General features: G+C 36.1%; 1 protein-coding gene across 1 annotated transcript; it reads right to left on the reverse strand.

The window, feature by feature from the left end:
* Positions 1-20,410: 20,410 nt before the first annotated feature.
* Positions 20,411-21,891, reverse strand: LOC113718885 ((+)-borneol dehydrogenase 1-like). The gene is made up of 2 exons (XM_027243813.2): positions 21,810-21,891; positions 20,411-21,415 (listed from the first exon to the last, which is right to left on the reverse strand). Exons 1-2 carry the CDS (start codon positions 21,845-21,847, stop codon positions 20,614-20,616), a joined length of 840 nt encoding a protein of 279 aa, XP_027099614.1. The 5' UTR covers positions 21,848-21,891; the 3' UTR covers positions 20,411-20,613.
* Between the last annotated feature and the right edge of the window lie 805 nt (positions 21,892-22,696).

Genomic DNA, 22,696 nt, shown 5'->3' on the forward strand with positions numbered 1-22,696 from the left:
AGCTTCGAACTGGAGAATCTTGGGTTGTTTTGGTAAATTTGACCTAGTTAGGGTGAGAACTGGACTAAGTAGTCTCATAAAAGTTATAGCCCTCTGTCTTATCTTCAAAACGGTATAACTTGTACTTCAATCCAATAAGCGTAGTTTCGGTTATGTCTGATACGCTAAGTAGCGGTGAATCTGCCTTTTGGGTTTCTTAGCTTAAAGCTCATATTCGGTCATTTTCCTAGCTAAATCTTGTACTTGAATGACTTTGAGCCTATTGAATGGCTGTTGTGATGAATTTATATTGTGTATGACTTTGGTATTGATTGAGAAAAATAATGAAGCCATAACTGGCTGGAAAATAAGTAAATACAAAGGGCGTGCTGCCCAAATTTACACTCGAGAATTAAGTAACGATTTGAGAGCGAATACCATATGAACCATCTAGAATATTTGCGTCCTCTTTTATCGAGGTATATAAGTTCAAATCTGGCCGAAACTTGTACACTTGAAAAAATGAAATTTACGACTAATAGAAATACGTTTTCTTCATTTCTTCGACTCAAATGGATATTTCAAAGTTTTACGAGCGAGCATAAGTTTTTCAAATATTTTACTCATGTCCTTTGGTCTAAATGTACTCTTTTCACTTCCAAAATCATATTTATACTTTGTACTAGTAGTATTTGAATTGTCTTCGATTCACCTAACTTTTGCTGGAGGAACTGTAATATTTTCTCTTGATTAACCTTAGGGTTCATCGGTGATTGAGAGTGTTACACGGAAAGATATTCTGGACGTTATTTCGCCTTAATAGGTGAGTGTACCACTCCCCTAAATTATTGCTAAAGTGGTTATCTGTACTTGCAAATTGCTATTTGAATGTCTTTATCGACTGTTTATTTTGTACGAGACGAGTGTGTACTTTATCACACTCGTTCTCTGGCCTGTGTGACTTGTTTCCTGTATATACTTGAATCTGTTACCTGTGCCTGTTATAATGTCGTTTGGAAGTGCATCCAACGACCTTCCTGTTAAATCTGAGCTCAACCTCATGGGAAGTCAATTGGATCGAGCCAGCAAGGGCTTGGTCGAGAAAATTTGGCAATCCATGGGTGCCTGCTCCTGAAAAATCTTTGGGTATTGGAGACTCTAGATTTCCGGTATACTCGAGTATTACCATTCCTGTTCCTGTTTAGCGTTCGGGCCCGGTAAGGGGTATGTTTGGTGGACGGGATTTGGCGTTAAAGTGGTGTTCTACTGGACTGGTTCCTTTGTTTGAATGTTGACGGAGGGTCAACTAGGTTGGATCAGTATTGCAACGGGGATTTGGCTCTTGAGAGCTACCTGTATCCATTAAATTGTGGTGTTCATTCCTTTCTCGTATTTGATGTGTATATGTGCCCTAAAAGTGATTTCTCATGATTTCTACTGTTTATACTTTTGGTAACTCATTGAACTTTTAGCTCACCCCGTTCCGTTATCCTTGTTTTCCTTACAGGGAACCTTCTTTTGGAACTTCGATGTTTTGAAGAATGAGTTGAGCTAGTTACAAATTCTTTTGCTCTTTTGGGTTTAGCTCCTCGACAATTTGGAAACCATAAATGTATCTTAATAAAATGTTTCTTTTGGTGTGTAAACTTACTAATATGTATATTGTACAGTGTTTCCTTATGGTTATATGTCTTTGGGAATGTATATTCTCTCATGTCAAACAAAGTTTACTTGTATTTGGTTGGATTGTGACGGGGCAGCGGCCCTTCATCTCGTTTTGATTTTTTCGTGGGAACGTTGTACTAAACATTGATTGTATCTTTTAGTTCGCCTCAATTGGGTTTTGAATGTTATCTTCTCAAAGTTCTTTTGAGCCTTTGGTAAGGTTTCCGTTTGTTCCGGATCTGTAGTCCCGGCGAGAGTTGGGCAGGCGGTCCGCCGAACCCTTTGGTTCGCCTTAAGGTAAGGTGAGGCTGTCACACAACACATGAAATGAATCAAATGAACTTGAAAACTTCCTTTTTTCCTCCTTAAAAGCTCTTTTGCACTTGAAACAATTTGCATGAACCCTTGTCATTGCCACCTACAAAACACACAAAAAAGCGTAGTTAAACAACTAAAACCTACTAAAAACAAGAAATTGTTGGGTTGGCTCCCAACAAGCGCTTCTTTATAGTCATTAGCTTGACTATATAACCTCATTATCAAGGTGGTTTAGTTAATGAATAATCCACCATTTTGGGATGTGGTGGATCATTAAAAGGTGGCTTAACAACTAGAGTCACGTGTTTTAATGATATGAGAGGTGGAAGTTGTGAGAACCCGAAAAGAATTTTATATGTTTTCTAGACATTATTTTATTTCCTTGTCTATAAATTTATACTTTTCTTCAATATATTAATTTTCTATACATTTTTATAAGTGAATATAGTTTTCAAATCAATTTCTTGATATAAGTTAGTGTACGTTAAATTTGAAGTGTAGTTTGACGTGGGACCCGCTAGTGCGTTAAGTGCGTATTATTCGAACAACTAGCTTAAGTTTTGCGTTATGGGATTAATTTACAAGATTCTAGGACATAATTAGAGGTTTGCTAGATTAATTAGTATGGAGAGACAAGAAGATAAGCTTAAACATAAAAGGTGCCACATGTCGCGTTTCTATTCGAGGGTGGACTTTTGACCAAGATATTTGTTTCCTTCTTAAAGCTAATTTTGACCAAAACTTTCCCATTTCTTATGCTCTCTTGGCCAAACTTCTTGGAGAAAAAAAAGAGGAAAAGCTTCCAATTTCTTCCTTCTATTTCTTGCTCAATCTCACAAACCAACCGTTAAAACCTTGATTTGCTCCATAAAAATCTTTCTCTTGGTAGGATTAAGGTGTATGGTGAAGTGGTTTGAGAAGCAAAGGTGCTAAGTTGGGTCTTTTCTTGGGTTTGCAAGGTAAGTGACTAAGGAACCTTTCCTTTAATCTTGCTAATGTTCAATTAGTGATTTGTAGTGGTTGAATAAGTGATTTTATGGATGATTTCATGACCTATGGTTGATATTGATGGATTTTTCTTTTGTTCATGATTTTTCTGATTTCATATGATTAGTGTTGGTTAATCATGGATTAATGGTTTGTTATAGTGTAAGATGGAGTTGGTATGTGTTGGAAATGATTGATTGTGTAAAATTGTTGGTTTGAAACTCAAATTCCAGATTAGGGTTTCCATATGACCCTGTTCTGCCCGTTTCTGTTTGGCTAGGTTAGAGGCCGAATTAGCTTTGGGTCAAAACATGAAAGTTGTAGGAAATGGTGTTTTATAGTTGCCTATAAATTTCAGCCCAATCCGAGCTGTGTAGCCTGAGAAAAGTCAGAAATACCGCAAACTGCCACAAGAATAGTTGGCTGGACAGGGTGGACATTTCACCCAATCTGACCATGCCTTTTCACTCTGATCCTTACCAAATTAGATCTTGGCCAAAACACTAAAGTTGTAGTGCTAGGTCTTAGCTTTCCAACGGCCCTGGAAACACCTCAATTGGACTTCGGTAACCTAAGATATGATCGTTTAACCATAATGCGGTTAGCTGACCTATTTATGCGATTCTGGTTGGTGCATTGGAATTTTGACCTAGCTACACCATGAACTAGACTGAGTGGTCTTCATAAAAATTGTAGTCCTTTATCTTAGCTTCGAAACGGTGTAAATTACACCTCAATCCGATAAGTGTAGCTCCTGTTACATCTGTTCTGCTAAGTAACGTTAAAACTGTCTTTTGTTTTCCAAACTAAACTTCATTTCCACACATGTCATTAGCTTGATTTTGTACTTGTATGACCTGGAGCCTATGGAACGGCTATTATAATGAGTTTATATTGTGTATGCCTTTGGGATTGATTGAGAAAATAATGAAGCCATAAATGGCTGGGAAATAGGTAAATAAAAAAGGCGTGCTGCCCAAATTTTCGCTCGAGGGCTAAGTTTCTATTTGAACTTGTATACTTTTGTTTGGCCAATACCATGACCGGTTTTCCATTTTAAAACATGAAACCTCTTTAGTTTAAAACTTCAAATGCTACTTACTCCTTCCCAAAATATAGAGCTATGATTTAAGGTTTTCTCGACCACAAGTGAACCACTTTTAAGTGAGGTTTTGAGTGTGAACGTAAGGTAGTGTTGTCCTCCTTTTCACATGATGTTTATCATGACGTTTAGTCTATACTAGCTGCTTGGGTATGAGTTGATTCTGAACTATCTAAACGATTCCGAAAATAATATTTTTAGCCTATCTCGTTGGAGTCCGAGTTGTCTTTGGTCCAAGTGTTTTCCGCCGGACATTTTATAACCCGTTTGAGTTAGTTTTACGTTTGGTTTATGAAACCCTAGTTATTTCTGTCATCCGATCCAAATATCCCCTTTTCACTATAAAGGCGTCTTTATACGTTTTACTTATCATTTGCCGGTTTTTCTTTGATTTCACTTACTTGTTTGCTCGATGAACTGTAATATTCTCTCTCGTTTAATCTTAGGTTTTCTCGGTGACTGAGGGTCATATCTGGAAGAATATTTTGCACGTTACTTTGCATAACTAGGTGAGTGTTCCTTGTTTGCTATATTTTTCTTGACTTCATGACTTGTGTTCTTGTTTGATAATGTGTTAAGTACTTTCAAGGATTTCCAAAACGAGTTTTCTAGGCGAGCGTGTACTTTACCGCGCTCGACCTAAATGAAACGTAAAATTTTCAATGATTTAATGATTGCTACATTAGTTGCGCATGATGTAAGCCTTTTGGCTGAATTGGGCCCTGCCCTTTGTTACCGATCGACTCGAGCCAGAAGCAGACTCGGTCGGGCGATATGGTGACCCTGGGTGAATTTGGTATACTCGAGTATTACCTTGTAGTCTGGTGGAGCCTGGTCAATTTCCAGGAGGGGGTGAATGAAACGAAAGAATGAACGAGGGTTTTATTTACCAAAAATGTATTTTATTTAATTGACCGGAGGAATAAGGGGAAAGACAGGAGAACGAACAAACGAACGAATATATGGCTCCCTGTGAGCCCGTATCCTTTTCATGAATGTGTTTATCACTTTATTTTGTATTTGTATCTTGAATTATTGGTTATATGTAATGAATGCATTGAACTTCTTGTTGCCTATGTGTTCAGAACCTCACTGAGCTTTTAGCTCATTCCTTTAGTTTTGTTTTCCTTAACAGGGGACGGCGAGCAAGGACGAGAGCTCGGTAGAGTCTAGCCTAGACTGGTGTCTTTGGTTTTGTAATGGTTCTCGCCCTAGTGCTCGGCACGGGTTGGATGTATGGTGAATTGAGAACCATTGTATATTCGATGTTTGTACTCCCTTTTGAGATAGCAATGTATATAAGTTTTGCTTTAAATTTTGGATCGTTGTTATGTTTAGTCTTGTGGATTTATTCTGGTTTCGATTGAGGATTGACGTGAACGACTGAGTCCCGGCGAGAGTTGGGCAGGCGGTCCGCCGAATCCTTTGGTACGCCTTAGGGGGAGGTGGGGCTGTCACAGAAATGGCTTACATTTCTCAAGTGAGTCATAGATATTACCTTGAATATGCACCACTTGAGAACTCACCGAAGGAACGTCTACATGGTTTTCTTGGGGAATAATACCTTTAAACTTATGCTCTCAATACATTTCTCAAGAGAAGTGAGAAATGAGTCTTTAAGGCTCACCTCTTAAGGTTCAATGTGAGGACTTGCAAATTCCTTATATATTTCTTGAAAATTTCCTTTTATTTGAAAATTATTTGGAAAATACTATTCTATAGCATCTTACTACTCAATCACCCTAGAAAAAAGTGCCAATGATCAGAGGAAATTAGGGTTTTCCTTTCCGATTTCAATTCGAAGTGAAATAGGATTTTTCGTGTACCCGTAGTGTAATTATCCGGTATGAAGTAAGGATCAAATTTGGTGCTTAAGAGTGGCTTTTGGGTGAGAAATAATATGTGATTAGAAGAAATGATAAAAGTTAGTGAATAGGAAGTAAAAACCCTAGTACGTGTGATTTAAGGAAAAACGGTGCGAACCGACGTGAACCGTGCACTACCGTTTGAACACACCACTTGATCCCTACTTTATTACCTTAATCTTCTCATTTTATTACAGCTAATTAACCCTCAAAATATCTCATACATCAGCCACAATTGTTGACTTTAAATACCAAGAGAGAGAAGGGAAAAAATGAATGGGATTGGTGGCGACAAGTGGCGGTATTTCATTGGATGGTTGACTAACTAATTTACACCATATTTATCACCAAAAACCAACCTATTTCCTCCATTATTTCTGCATATCAGCCGTGAGTTGAGGGAGGAAAAACAAGAGAAAAGGAAACTTCAATCAATCTTGGTTTGAGCTTGAATGAGTGAAAACAAGAAAAACTAAACCGATTAATCATTAGTTTGGAAGCTTGGGAAGCTAAGGGAACCAAAAATTCCAAGAGGAGGTGAAGTATTACTCTTGCAAGCTTCTTTTGTTGAGGTATAAGGTCTAACCCATAGCTTTGGTTCTTTTATTTTTGATTAAGATGTTATATAATTCATGTTTTGGTTAGCTTAGTTGTGATACAAGTCGTTGTGATGATTTTTAAGGTGATATATGTAAGTTAGGGTTTGATGATTTCTGCCTATACTTGCTATATGGATGATATATGTTGTATCTAAGCTTATATAGGAGGTTGTGGTGGTGGATTGAGGCAAGAAATGAAGAAAGTTTCATTGAATCCCAAAATTTCAGATTTCTGGAAAATTATAGCCCTATTCTGTCCGGTTTTATTGCATCATGTTAGAGGCCTAATTAGGCTTAGAATAAAACATGAAAGTGGTAGATAATGATATTTTATAGGTGTCTACAAAATTTCAGCTCAATCGGAGCAACATAGCCTGTTAAAAGACTAAAATACCCTCACTGCCCTAGGATGTTTCCAGTGATCCGTTTTAGACCGTTCATCCATTTGGCTGTGTTTATTCACTATGATCCGTACATATTTAGCCATTTTCCAAAACATTAAAATTTTAGTACTCTGTCTTAGCTTTTAAACGCCTCAAAGAACGCCTTAAACGGACTTTGGTAGCCTGAGATATGACCATTTAAATGTAGTATGGTTAATTAGCCGATTAGTTGGAACCTGGTTCTGTGAACTGGGAATTTGATTAGGTTACACTGGAAATTTGACCAAGTGATCTTCATGAAAGTTGTAGGACTTCGTCTTAGCTTCGAAATGGCATAAGTTGTACACCAATCCGATAAGCGTAGCCTCAGATGTGTTCTTTCCGCAAAAACCCGTCAAATCTGTCTTTTGTAAACTTCATTTCCGCACTTGTTATTTGTTGATTTATGTCCTTGTATTGTCTTGAGCCTATGGAATGGCTATTGAAATGCATTTGTGTTGTGTATAAACTTGGGTTTGAATGAGAAAAATAATGAAGCCAAAATGGCTGGAAAATTAGGTAAACACAAAGGGCGTGCTGCCCAAATTTTCGCTCGAGAGCTAAGTTTCTATTTGAACTTGTATACTTTTGTTTGGCCAATACCATGACCGGTTTTCCATTTTAAAACATGATACCTCTTTAGTTTAAAACTTCAAATGCTACTTACTCCATCCCAAAATATAGAGGTATGATTTAGGGTTTTCTCGGCCACAAGTGAACCACTTTTAAGTGAGGTTTTAAGTGTTAACGTAAGGTAGTATTGTCCCCCTTTTCACATGATTTTTATCATGACGTTTATTCTATACTAGCTGCTTGGGTATGAGTTGATTTTGAACTATCTAAATGATTTCGAAAACAATATTTTTAGCCTATCTCGTTGGAGTCCGAGTTGTCTTTGGTCCAAGTGTTTTCCGCTGGACATTTTATAACCCGTTTGAGTTAGTTTTGCGTTTGGTTTATGAAACCCTAGTTATTTTCGTCCTCCGATCCAAATATCCCCTTTTCACTATAAAAGCGTCTTTATACATTTTACTTATCATTTGCCGATTTTTCTTTAATTCCACTTACTTGTTTGTGCTAGATAGACTGTAATATTCTTTCTCATTTACTCTTAGGTTTTCTCGGTGACTGAGGTAATATCCGGAAGGATATTTGCACATTGTTTTGCGTAAATAGGTGAGTGTTCCTTGTTTGTTATATTTCCTTGACGTATTGACTTGTTATTATTGATTGATAATGTGTTAAGTGCTTTCAATGATTGTTAAAACGAGTTTTCTAGGCGAGTGTCTACTTTATCGCACTCGACCTAAATAAATGTGAAATTTTCAATGATTAATGATTAAATGCTAGTTGCGCATGAATGTAAGCCGTTTGGCTGAACTGGGCCCTGCCCTTCGTTACCGATCGACTCGAGCCAGAAACGGACTCAATCGGGCGATATGGTGACCCTGGGTGTGAACGTTTGGTATACTCGAGTATTACCTTGAAGTCTGGTGGAGCCCGGCCAATGTCTGGGAAGGGGGTGAATGAAATGAACGAACGAACGAGGGTTTTACTTACAAAAATGCATTTTCAAGTAAATGGAGGAATAAGGGGAATGTCAGGAGAACGAACGAACGAACGAACGAACAAATGGCTCCTTGTGAGCCTGTATCCTTTTAATGTATGTGTTATTATCGCTTTCCATTGTAAATGTTACTTGAATTATTGATATTCTATATTTAATGTTTTGGGTGGATTGCTGCTTATGTGTTCGGAACCTCACTGAGCTTTTAGCTCATCCCTTTAGTTTTGTTTTTCCTTAATAGGGGAAGGCGAGCAAGGACGAGAGCTCTGTATAGACTAGCTTGGTCTAGTTCTTTGGTTTTGTAATGGTTCTCGCCCTAGTGCTTGGTACGGACGGGTTGTATGGTGAATTGAGAACCTTTGTATATTCCTTCTGAGATAGCAATGTATATAATTTTGCTTTAAGTTTTGGATCCTTGTTTTGCTCTTTCTTGTGGTTTTATTTCTGATTTGTTTGAGTGAACGACTGAGTTCCGGCGAGAGCTGGGCAGGCGGTCCGCCGAACCCTTTGGTTCGCCTTAGGGGGAGGTGGGGCTGTCACATTCAAGATTAGCTTCGAAGGTACTATCGTGTGAAATTGACATTTTCTCATTGAAACACACATTAGATTCATCATTTTAATCAAAATGTAATCCATTGTCACATACAACACTCCCACCATTCATGCTAGAATCATTTTGTATATGATTATAAGAAATAACTTCACACAAAACATGCAATTGATCGTGTATTCTACCAAAATGAGAAGTTAATCCATCTAATCTTTCCTCAACCCTATCAAAATGGTTGGAGGTTGTATTTGCTAGCTTTTCTATAGCTAATTCCCAAGATGGCTTAGAATCGTTAGCTAATGGTTCACTTTCTAATTCCAAAGGTAAAGATGCATTAACTAACCTTTCTATTGCCAATTCCCAAGATAGTTTTGATTCATATTGGATACATTTGGATTGGTAATCATGTAAACAAGGAGAATCACTATATACATATTGATTATTCCAATAGTAAGTAGAAGAATTGCCCCTATTAGCACCATATTGATCAAAATAAGGATTATAATACCCTAATTCATCATAATTATCTACATTTTGTGCTTGCCTACATGTATAAGTAGCATGATAACCTCCACACAAGTCACAAATCATATGATTAGAATTAAAGGCATTAACATTCCTTTTTTGCTCAAGCATATTCATAATGGTGTCCATTTGAATTTTTAACGTTATAACATCAAATTTAACCTTTAAACACCTTAAACCATCTTCAAATGACATACCTTCGGTAATTTCATGGTTACCTCTATCCATGGAGCTTTGCACGTAATAACCATCTATTGCCGATCTTCCTTCTCTAATACGTTGTCTCCTCATGTTTTCTACTCTCCTTGAATCCCTAAACATGTCTTCAGAGTAACTTAAAAAACAAGTTTAGTCAAGAAGAATAGATGACTTGACGCATACAAAAAAACATACAAATAAAGACTCCACAAGACACTAAATACAACAAACAAGACACTAGACATAATAAACACAAGAAAAAAAAGTAAAAATGTCTAAATTAATAAAGTTATTCTTAGCACCGATATTGCCAAATCTTCCCCGGTAACCACTACTACAAAAATAGTCTTTAGTGACACACTTATTATGACACTTTTAGCAAAATGTCATAATACAATCTTAATATGACATGCAATAGGAATAGTCATTAAAAAGGAAAAGGAGACACCAAAACGACATCGTAAAGGTAGAAACGGATTGAAAAAAAAATGCTAAAACAAAATGGCGCTCCACCAAGGCACCTTTTTTTCAGGAAAATTTGTAAGCCACTCTCTGGAACCTACCTGACCTCAAGTCTACTCTTTCCTCCCCCAATTTTTCCTCTCTGGACAGAACCAATCATCCCAATTGAGCCAAAGAACCAATCATGCATTATCATACACAACATCCATTCTCATGCTCTTGCACCTTGTCTCATCACACCGTTTTTCATCTCTCTAAGTAACTCTTGGATCCGTGGTTTGATTGCGAAGAGGAATTAGGGCATTTGAAACTAGTGATAATTAGGACATTTGAAGGTAGAGGAAGGCAAGATTGTGGTGACAGACAAACGGTTAGTCTGCATTTGATTTTTGAAAGTTATTTGCTTTTTGTGCCTAATTTTTCCATCTCTTGATTCAATTTTCTGTTGAGTTTTCCTTGCAAAATAAGGTTAGAAATTTAGGTTTGTAATTATAAGGCTAATACCCTGATATTAAGTGGGTTATTCTGTTTGTCATGAGTTTGGACTGATTTCAAGCTTTTAATGTTATACTTTTCCAGCCAAAAACGTGAAGTCTAATAATATTTGCTATGTGTTTGTTGTTTTGCCAAAAAGAAACTTTCAAAATATAGTTGCCCCATTTGAATAGTTGTTTAACTAGTTTTAATGCTGCTGGTTGAACATGATGATGCTTAAATTATGTGCTCCTAAATAGGGCAACATTGGGCGATACTTGAGTGGTTGGTAATTACCAAGTTCTTGGATTCGGATTCGGATTTTGATAAGAAACCAAATAGAGTTTAAGAAACTTTATTAGTCTAGTTTAAGCATCTTATTTTCAGCTTTGTTAATTCTTCATTTGATGGCTCTTGGAATTTGGTTTATTTGTTCTTCCTTGTAATTGGATTTTGGGGTTTTGTTAGGAAGATAGAGAGTCATCAAGAGGCTAATAAAGTGCAGTAGCATAGTAATAAAGTGCAGTAACATACTTAAGAAAGAGAAAGAATTATTCTGCAAAATTCTGAAAAAAGTTAAAGTTCCTAATGGTTATTCAACCACAATTTCAAAGTCCGTGCACTTGAAACCTCCTAAACTATCCAGACTTAAGAGTCATGACAATCACATTTTAATGCAACAACTATTACCATAATGCTACATAAAACTTCTTCCAAAATCGGTGCAGTCTCCCTTGATAAAGTTGTCCAACTACTTTAGAGATTTGTGTTCTAAAGCATTTTGTCCTAGGGAACTTGTTCAAATGGAAAGTGAAATTACTATTGTGCTATGCCAGTTGAAACATATGTTTCTACCATGTTTATTTGTTGTAATGGTTCATTTGATCATTCATTTAGCAACTGAGGCAAGGATAATTGGTCCAGTATACTGTCGTTGGATGTATCCAATTGAAAGGTAATTATCATAAGTTTAAAATTTCATCTTTTTTTTCTTAATGTGATTAGCCTTATTATAACATATTATTTTGTAATTATCTCAGGTACCTATGCACCTTGAAGAATTATGTTCAAAATAGAAGTCGGACTGACGGTTCGATTGCAAAAGGGTACCTAATTGATGAGTGTAAACCACTAAAATTTGGGCTGGTTTGTAGTATTATGTAATGAATTTCTGTTTAGGAGTTGCTCTCTTGTGTGTGATTTTCACAAACTTTATAAAATTGGTATTTTCAAGGTTGGGGATGAAGTTACAATAAGGAGCATGATTGATCCAAAAAAAATTTTGGCTGTTGGAGAGGTTAGAAGTTTGGATCCTACGGCTAAAGTAGGTGACACACCTTTGGGGTCACGTTGGTGTGCAGTTCATGTGAATGTGCCTGTGGAGAGTAATGAGGAGTTTGTGACGCCCCCACTTCTCCCTAAGACGAACCAAAGGATATCGGCGGGACGCCTGGCCAGCTCTCGCCAGGACTCAGTACAATTCCAGTTCAACTTAAAGTACAATACTAACGATAAAATCGGAATAAAGGCACAAAGTCATTCCCATACACAAATATTCAATCTTACAGCACAAGTTCAAAATACAATCACTTTTCCAAAATTTACAACTTCCAAAATATGTCTAGTCGATTATAGTTGATTACAATCAAAACCCTAATACAAAAGTGCCTCAAATGGGCTTCCCCATCACTCCTTCCATTTCGGTTCCTGTTAAGGAAAACAAATCTAATGGGATGAGCTAACACTCAGTGAGGCCAAGAAAACATGCAAAACACATAGTTCAAGTAGCAATGGCATTTAAGCAAGAATTAAAGCTGTAACATTTAAGCAATTCACAATTTTCAATTAAACACATTCAATGAGGATACGGGAGCTCTCAGGAGCTAAGATCCACTTGCTTCGCCAAACCTTGATCGAATACCTTCCCGTGATGACACTCCGTCAACCGGATCGGCATTTAAGTCCGTAGAACTCCACTTACTTCACAGTTCCGTCCACCGTACACCGCACCGGGCCCGAACTTCTATAAAAGGCACTACTACGCGAGTAGGCCAAGCAAGATCTCTCAATAGATCAAGCTTATTGTTATCTCATGGTTCACCAAGTTTCTCGACCAAGCCCTTGCTGGCTTGAGTCGCAAGGTCGGCTAATTGAGATTTGGGTGTCCCCACAGTTCAATTATAAGTCGAGGAGATTCACTCCAACGACATACAGACAGTTCAGTTATAAGTCGAGGAGATTCACTCCAACGACATGCAAACAGTTCAAATACAGTTCAGTTACAAGCAGTTCAGTTAAGTTGTTCAGTTAGTTAAAAGAGAATGGTGCGATAAAGTACACACTCGACTCAACAGTTATAAACCATTCAGTCCATAAGAAGCAATTCACATAATTGCAACAAATCATGCACTTGACACTCACCAATCAAAATAGGGAGTAAGTGCTTAAACAATTTTTAGGCGTCCGCTTCGAGATCCTCTAGAAGGTCCCCTTGAGCGCCTGAGCAAATAATAATTGGCCATCACATACTATCGCTTATAAACCCCTGGATAACAGGGAAGATTGTACACTGGTACAATACTAAGAAAATGTCATGAAAGAGAGCCTTAATTACTCGTAAATCGAGGCTCAAAAGTGGGATTTAATAACACAAGGAAAACTGATTTACTTCATGAAATCAAGTTTAAAACGGTCAATCAATCTCAAAGGATAGGGAAGAGTTTCCAAAAACTCATTTCCCATCGAGTCGGAAAATTTCAGTTTTGCACGTCAAATTTAGAAAAATCAGAACTTTCTCTCTGTAGGTCCAAAATTGGAAAACTTTATACCATTGGAATCTTGGTTTAAAGTAATAAAAGTTCCTAGAAGACACTTTTCTAAGATTCTAAATGGAAGACATTCAATTTTCAGCTCAAAGTAGCTGCCTTGTGCCTATAAGACAGATTCAGTCTTGTTTTTCGGTAAACTTTGGAAATTCAGCAAAATTCACAGAAAGTGAACTAGCCTCTAAAATTTGTAACACAATAATAATTTCAATCAAGGTTTCATACACAACAAACAGAATTAGATTTGGAGTTTTGAGAGTCAAGATAGAGCAGCTCAAAGTTGGTAAATTTCCACTACTAAACAGTAAATTTTCCAGATTTGAAAGTAAATTTTGGGACATCATTTGGGTATCAAAATGGTCTTAGAATGACACCAAATTTAGTACAATTTAACTTCCATATGAGGAATACTCCTCTATCAAATTTTATGTAAAAAATCGTACGGGAAGGTAGTTAACAAAACTACCGAAATGTAGGAAATTCTTAAAGCAAATCTGTCTTCTTGCTTTCTTTTCCTTTTTCAAATATTTTGCCCAATGAAATCAACTCCAATCCTATCCATTTTTGAAACCAAGGATCTAGGAATACTTAATAAGCATTTGAAAAGCAATGGACATCAATATTTTCGACACAAAACATCCCAAATCAAACCTAACCAGTCGGCTAACAAGAAGAAAGGGTTTTTCCAGATTTCCAGCTTTGGCACAGTTTGTAAATTGAACCATATCTCACTCAATACAACTTGAAATTGAGAATGGTTGGTGGTGTTGGAAACTAGACTCAAAAATATACATTTCATCACAATAAGTCATTCTGAAAATCAGTTCATAAGTGAGAGCAAATAGAGCCACAAAGTGCAGCTTCTACCTTTCTCTCGGATAGACCATCAGAACAGGACAGCAGAATTTGCCGAGTCACTACGGCTCACTATTTTTGAACTAGAAAGTAAATTTGATACCGTTGGAAAGCTACAAGTGTCTAGTTTCAAATTCCACAAACGGCACTAGATTTTGACTTTTGTACAAAGAGATATGTTCAATCAAAGTGGTACTGTTCAGATTGCCTGAACACATTTTCCAGTTTTCTTCAAATTTCGAAATTTCAAGTTTTGCTCAACCAATTCAAATGATTTTTGGTAGAAACTTTCTACACACCATATATAACATATATCAACCAATTTCACAGCAAAATAACCCACAAAAATTTGAAAGGCAGGTATGAAAATCACTGGACAGATTCGGCCAGTTCTAGTTCCTCACTTCCTTTGATTTTCCTTTCACTTTTCTAACCATAATCAACTCACTTAACATAAAAACAACATTAAACAAGCATTTAATCCTCAAGGCAGCTACGTAGAGGTCACCACAAGACTGCTAGCCTAACATTTAAAGCAAGAAATTAAACACCTCAAGTCCGCTAGCCTAATCCATGTTTAGGGTTCAAACCTTTGCAAATAAAGCTCCAATCTTTGAAGAAAATGGAAATGTTCAAGGTTGATGAAGGCTACCTCTTATCTTTGGAAGAAACCAGAAATTTTTGACCGAAAATCTCCCAAGAAAACCGCAAGAAGGTGTCTTTCTCCAAGCTTTCTTCCTTCTTCCCTTGCTGTTTTTGGCCGGCCAAGATGAGAGAGAAAAGAGAGGTTTGTTGTGCGGATCTTCCTTTGGAAGATTGAGGGATTTGTGGCCAAAATTTGTGCAAAAATCAACTAGGAATAGTTCGCGCGCGCGAGTACCGTACCACCGTTTTCTCTCTCGTTTGTTATACTTGTGTACTAAACCTCCAATTTAATTCCTTTAACACTATAATTATTCACTCTTAGTAGTCTAGTATAAATTTCTTAAATCTCCATTTAACCATTCCGGCTCGAAATACGCGAACTTCCAATTCGCGCGCGATAAAGCAAAGCTTAAAAGAAATTCTTGTAACAATAATATAACTAACTAATACTAGGGTAAATAATCATAAAAATAACTATTTTAGAAATAAAGACATGAGTCCTGACACGAGTCTAGTATTAATTTCTCAAATCTCCAATTAGTTTGTATCGGCGCGTCTTTTGGGAAACTATCGACGCGCGTGCGATAAAGCAAATATTTGAACTCACTCACCTCTAATCCCTTAATTAACCTTTCTTAGTCTACTACTGATCATTCTTAATTCTCCAAGATTATTGCACTCTCGAATCAAATTTTGCCTCGAAAAATGTGTATTCGCTATTTCTTACTAGACAAGCCACAGAAAAATTAAATTTGCTAACGGAACGTTTTTTAAAATATAAGTAAGGCATTGTTCCATGTAAATGTATGTAAAATTGATGAAATTAATTATTCGGAGAAAACAGGTGAATAAATAATTAAATAAGCTAGTAAAATAAGAAAATTTTTGGATACTCACAGAGTTGATGAGGCCATACCATAATTTCCAAAAGATTAGAGATGCAATTGGAGTGGCTATTGTTTGGCCAATAAATCTGGTACTCTTTTTGTCATACCTTTACCATTTGTCTAATATAGTTATTATTTGTTTTCTAATGTTAAAACTGTACTGTGAATTGTAATTTGTCTTGTTTGGTTTACGACACTTGTAGATGAGTATTGAAGAAAACTAAAGCAACATTGGGTCAAGTGACAGTTTTTTAAAGGCATCTTCCTTGCTTTGTAGTTGAGTTGCTGTCCTGTGCATCCTTTATATGTACATGACTGATTTAAAACCATCTAAATTAGTATGTAATTTGTAGACACTTTTGGTGTGGATTGTTTGGATGATGTACTTTTGCTCAAGTTTGGATGATTGTATTGCTTCTTTTATATTATTGTACTAGCTACGTTACAATCCTTCAAAATTTAGGATCCGAGATGCTTGTGCAGCAAGATGAAATGTGGTTTTTGTCGTCAGATGATATGCAGCAGGAAGTTGGAACACTTCAATTTGGATGCTATACTGACAAGTAAAAAATGTCATAAAAGCCTGATCTAGTTACTCTTCAAAAGTGTCATAATATTTCTATCTACTTATACTAAAAAAGTGTCGTGATATGTTATTGTACCCCAACATTTCGTGCCATTTGAAAGTGTCATAATAGGCATAGATAATGACATTTAATAATGATAAATTGGGACACTTAAAACTGTCATAAACCTATTGTGGCGCTACAATGGATGACGCTTCCAGTAGAGCGTCATTATAGCCTAAACGTCATGACATAGATCTATAATGACACTTTTGAATGTCATAAAAGGACGCTTTTGTAGTAGTGAACGGCACCAAAAACTTGACGAGTGCAGGGTATACATATATAATTAGTTCATCATAATTAAGTTTTACATTTATAAAATCCTAAATATCCCACACGCGATTTTTCTGCGAGTATACAAGTCGTTTATTGAGCATAGGGGTATTAGGTGTTGATCCCACAGGAAAATGGGTCAAAAAGCTTGTATGAAAATAACACAAGTTGCAGAGCAAGTTGCAGCCGAAATTGAGGAATACGCGACTTCAAGCCACGTATTCAAGAAGTCACGTTTTTACTTATGTGAATTTGGCACCACTGTAATTGCTATTTTCTTGATAATGGAGGCCGAACTAGCTCTTGTGTAGAATATGAAAGTTGTAGCCCTTTGAGTTAGCTTTCCAATCCTCAACAATCATCCCATTTGGAGCTCTATGGACCGAGAAATCACACAAAATACCCTCGACTAGTCAGAGCTCTATTTCAGTTTTCGACAACAGAGTTGCACTTCAGTATTTTGAATTTTTTACTATGAAAATGACTAAACTGGACTTTGATGTCTGCATGCCAAATGTAGATCTGTCTCTTAGCTTCAAAATGTGAAGAATCACCTCAATCTGATCATTGTAGCTCAAGCTATTGCCGAAATACCACAATGTGTCAAAGCTATAAAACTTTTCTTTTGTTCTTGATTGCATTTCCTCTCTTGCACTTCATGTCTTCTTTTAGACTACTTGAAATCATTAATATTCATCCAAATATGTTCTCAATTCACTCCCTTTGATGATTGAATTATTCAACCTACAAAAACATGAAGTTTTCACCATTAAAATCCATAAAAATGTAATTTTTAAACTTAAACCACAAATGCATATTTTCACTAAAATTCTAGTTAATTAGCTATAAAAATAGATAAAACACACCAAAACTAGTTAATAAAACACGCTAAAAAACATGTAAAATATACACTTATCAATAGCTGCAGCAAAAATTCTTGCTAGAATTGAGTTTTAAAAAGTTGTAAAAATTCAGAGATAGTAGCTATGCAAGTTGCTTACACGTTTATAGAATACGCACCCTGCTGGTCATGTATTGTGGGTGTGTATTGCCACCCCAGCAAGTTTGCACTTTTTTTTATCAGTCTTCAACTTTGTTCTTTTTTTGCATCAAATTCAACTAATATTTTCCTGATAATGGAGGCTGAACTAGCTCTTGTATAAAATATGAAAGTTGCAACCCTTTGAATTAGCTTTACAAGCCATCAAGAATCATCTAATTTGGAGCTCTGTAGACTACAAAAAGATCAAAATACCTTTATCTAGTCAAAACCTTGTTTCAACTTTTGACAACAAATCTATCTAACAGTATTTCAACTTTTTAACCAGGAAAACTCATGAAATGGATTTTGATGTCTTCACAAAAAATGTAGAGCTATACTTTATCTTCAAAATGGCTCATGAATCATCTCAATCTGATACTTTTAGTTCAAGATAAAGCCAAACTATCAAAAGGTATTAAAGTTGTTAAACATTTCTTTTTTCTTCTTTTATACTTGATTGCATTTCATCTTTTGACCATTCTGCATTTCATATTTTCTTTAAATCGTTTCAAATTATCAACAATCATTCAAATATCTTCTAAATTCACTCCATTTGATAAGTGAATCATTGAAACCTACCAAAACATGAAGTTTTCAGCACTTTAATCCATAGAAATGCAATGTTTCACACTTAAATCACAAAATGTAAACTTCACTAAAAACCTAGTTAATTAGTTATAAAAATGAATAAGAACACCAAAACTAAATAATAAAACACACTTGAAACACACGAAATGCACACTTAACAACAATTTCTCTAACAAATCTAAAGTTGCCACTATATAGAATCAATGAGTGGTAACAAAGGCTGTCACAGATGTTTTTCATGTGTTGATGCTATACACTTTTATTAACGAGCCTTTGGTCACGACTGATTGGCGACCTCACAGTTGTCGATGAATCACATTAGTGACAACTTTTTAATTTTTTGTTACAACATTTATTGTCACTATTGATTATTTCTCTTGTTGTGTTAGGTGGATTTTCTTACAACATTTTTTGAAAATAAATGAGCTAGCTCTTAGAACTTCACCACAAAAATAGGGAAGTCTAATGCTAGTAATAGCCAATTCATCACAAGAGTGAGTTTTGGTTACCACAGGAAATGAATCCCTAATAAGACAAAAGCTAAAAGCAAGAGTTTAATCCATTCACTTGTGTTCTTGGTCATTAGTGGAACCTATAGTGTGTACATTATCACGGTTGGATGCATGACACATATGCAAAATTTGAATTTCAAATTCAAATTCGAATTATGTGTCACGCATTAAATGGTGAAAGTGTATAAAAAATTAATCCATATTAGTATTTGGTAATATTTTTTCTCAAATTGTTCATCTACAAATCGTTTCTTATATTTCCTATTTAAGTTGAATTATTTGCTTTTTATGCTTTACTTGTTATTTATTTAAATAATAGAGTAAGTGAAGGATTTTGTAGTTGATTTAAACTCCTCGGGATCGATCCTTTATACACCCTACACTATAAGAGCGACCTGTATACTTGCAGGAAATGAGTGAATTTATGAATTAAACTTGAGTGTAGTGCTAGAAATCCGTTAGTATATTTTGAAAAAAAAAAAAACCACTATTACGCATTGGATGTCCAAATACATGAGGATCCAAATTTGGATTTATTTTTTCAGATCTATAAGGGTTTGGGTCTGAATCTGGGTTTAACTAAATTTAATGGATCTGAATTTGGATCAAAGAGATTTAGCTCAAACCCTATCCACTGACATGACTATTGATAACCAATGAATCTTATGTGGCAATTATCAAATACCATATTGAGGGAAAACAGAGTCAGTGTACATGTAATGGAAAGGAGCCTAATCCATCTTAGTGGTATTTTCTCTTTCGGAGTGGTCACTCGAATGCTAAAAAGTGGAATGAGGCAGAATAGAGAAGCACAACGCGGAAGTATTTGTTTTTCTAACAGTAACAACAAATCTGAAAGGTGTGATCTTAGGGGCTGATAATATACCTGAGCCTGCTCCATACCTAGTCAGTGATTATGCCAAACACTTTGGGTGAAATCTCCTTAACGATGGGGGCAATAGCACTACCAATGTTTCTCTCATGGAAGGCAAAAGAAAACTTGTGACGTGATCAGATTTTTTTTTTTTCAAATAAAAATTCAAGTATTTCCTGATCTTCCGTACTTTCTTGAAATGAGTTAAATCAATTTAAGATTATTGGAATTATTCAAGGGTTGGTCTTGAACATAGTCAAACACTCGAGATTTGAAGCCTTACTGCATTCATTCATTTAACAAGTTATGGTCCACAGATAAATTATATGCAACTCGATCGGATGTCTAAAATGCAAGAAAAGGTTAGGAGTGCATTTGGATCATTGTTTACAATACTTTTGGCGTTACATTACCCGTTGCACCATGTATTAAAGTGATATATGTCTTGTCAACTATTATCCACAAATAGTTTGGGACTGTTGGAGGACATATATTCATTTATAATACTTGTTACCCTAACCCAATCAAAGTATTTAAAAACTAAACTTGCTCAACATAAAGCTGAAGTAATTTATTAGGTGGAAGATTTTGAAAATCCACAAGGAAAGAGGTGTCCTAGTTTTAAGTCTTCTTCTAATAAAAGCTTGTAAATTGGCACATGTGGGAATGAGCTGCATGACTTGAAGCAAGATGTAAATCTCTGAACCGAAACAAAAAAAAAAGAAGCAATAGCATGTGTCCACGACAACTAGTTTAACAACCAGCTTGCTTCATTTCTGATGTAGTTTGGCCTGAGCCGCAGCAGTCATCATGGAAGGATTAACAACGCTGAAACCTCCGTCAACTACAAGATTCAGTCCACTTACATAACCAGCTTCATCGCTTGCCAAGTACAGTGCAGCTTGAGCAACATCATCTGCTGTCAAAGTCTTCCCTTTAAGATTAGCCACTGCATTTACAAACATCTGCATTTGCCCAATATACTCTTCAGAATAATTCCCTCCTGCTATGCCAGTCATTACGGCATAAGGGGAGACACAGTTGACTCGTATACCATGTTGACCAAGCTCAGCTGACAAATTCTTAGCTAGACCTGCAATTGCATGCTTAGTGACTGCATAGGCATGAGGTCCAAGACCAGCTATGTTGACGGAGGCGCTGGCTGTGAACAATACGCATCCCCTGCGCCGGGGTATCATGACTCTTGCAGCATGCTTGGCTCCTAAAAATGAGCCCACCAAATTTACACCAATAACCCGGTCCAACTCTGACTTTGACGTTTCCAGAATAGCAATTTTGGACCCTTCAGTGATTCCAGCATTGTTGTACATGATGTCAAGTTGGCCGTATTTGGCTATGGTGGTATCGATAAGATCAATAATTTGGTCCTCTTGTGATACATCACAGTGAATGTAGCATGCATTTTTGCCAAGCTCATTGGCAATTGCTTGGCCTAGATTGTCTTGGATATCGGCTACTACAACTTTAGCACCATTGCTATGAAAGAGCCGAGCCGCAGCTGCTCCTATACCGCTGGCACCTCCGGTGATAATTGCCACCTTACCATCTAGCCTGAAAGAAGTGCCAAAATGGAATTTAGATGCAGAGGTAATATGAAATTATGAACAGCTACAGGTGATTTTTTTTAGCTTCATCACCAAAACTAGCCAACATAGATGAGAAAATACTGACACATAAACAGATAAAATTGACACAACAATTATCTATCTTTACGCTTTTTAAAATGAAATCATTTTCTTGCCTAGTTCATTTGATGTCCTCCGTATTACAATGAAAAGTTCTTGTCAAACCTATTTAATTTCAAAAAAGATTTTAGAAATCCTTTTATACCCGCAAGAGTCATTGTTGCAGAAATTAGTTTCATTTTGTCATTCTCAAACCTTTATTTATCAATCTAAATGTTCTTTAACATTTCTATACAGTCAAATTAAGCTAAAATACTAACCTTTTACTGGAGGAAGCAACTCTAGGGTTAGAGCTCATCTTATTGATCCTAAACCAATGTACAGAATACAGGTACCCAGCCGCAACTATGAAAAACAATTTTTGAGCAATTTTTCGTGCCTCTGTAGCTTTTTCTATCAGGGGAAAGGGTTTTATAGAGAAAAACAGTGTAACAATGCTTTGGTTAATTAATTGATTACCTTTTTAGCTTGGACCATATTTACCAAATCCAAGGATAATATAGGTTAGAGTTTGGCAATCAAATTAATAAGAGACGGAAGACTTTTGGTTTTCGTCATTACTAGACTTAAAGGCACTTCGAAGTAGAGCAATACATTAAATAATTGCGGCTGGAAAACTAGGAATAAGAGGCAGAGCGACCTTGAACTCTACCATGAACTTGTGCAATAGGACATGCTACAATTCTGAAAATTAAAACTGTAAGTTTAAACATATCCTTTAAAATTAAAACTATTCAGAACATAGTTTATAACTGCTAATATTTGTTATACAAAAGAATTAAAATTAAATTGATTAGATCTTGTCATTTGATTAATGATTATAATCTTTCAATGATATTAACTCATCTTGAACTGTTAAATAGTCATGCCCCGACCTTGAAAGTTTCAAAATTCAGGGCTGAATTCTAAATCCAATTACCTAAATAGAAAAAACTTTATAAGAGGTGAAAGTGTAAGTGAAAGGTTTCAAATTCAAAACCTCCCACTCACCTAAAAAAAAAAAAGAAAAGACTTTATAATTACTCCTTGAGCAAATTTATGTCCTAAGACCCAGAGCAGATCCTCTGTCCAATATTTTGTGTCCAATTTCCTGTCCAATGTGAAACTACGTAGTTTTACTTATTATATCTGCTGATATGGCAACTAA

This window comes from Coffea arabica, chromosome 11e, assembly GCF_036785885.1.
Source record: "Coffea arabica cultivar ET-39 chromosome 11e, Coffea Arabica ET-39 HiFi, whole genome shotgun sequence".
NCBI classification, from domain to species: Eukaryota; Viridiplantae; Streptophyta; class Magnoliopsida; order Gentianales; family Rubiaceae; genus Coffea; species Coffea arabica.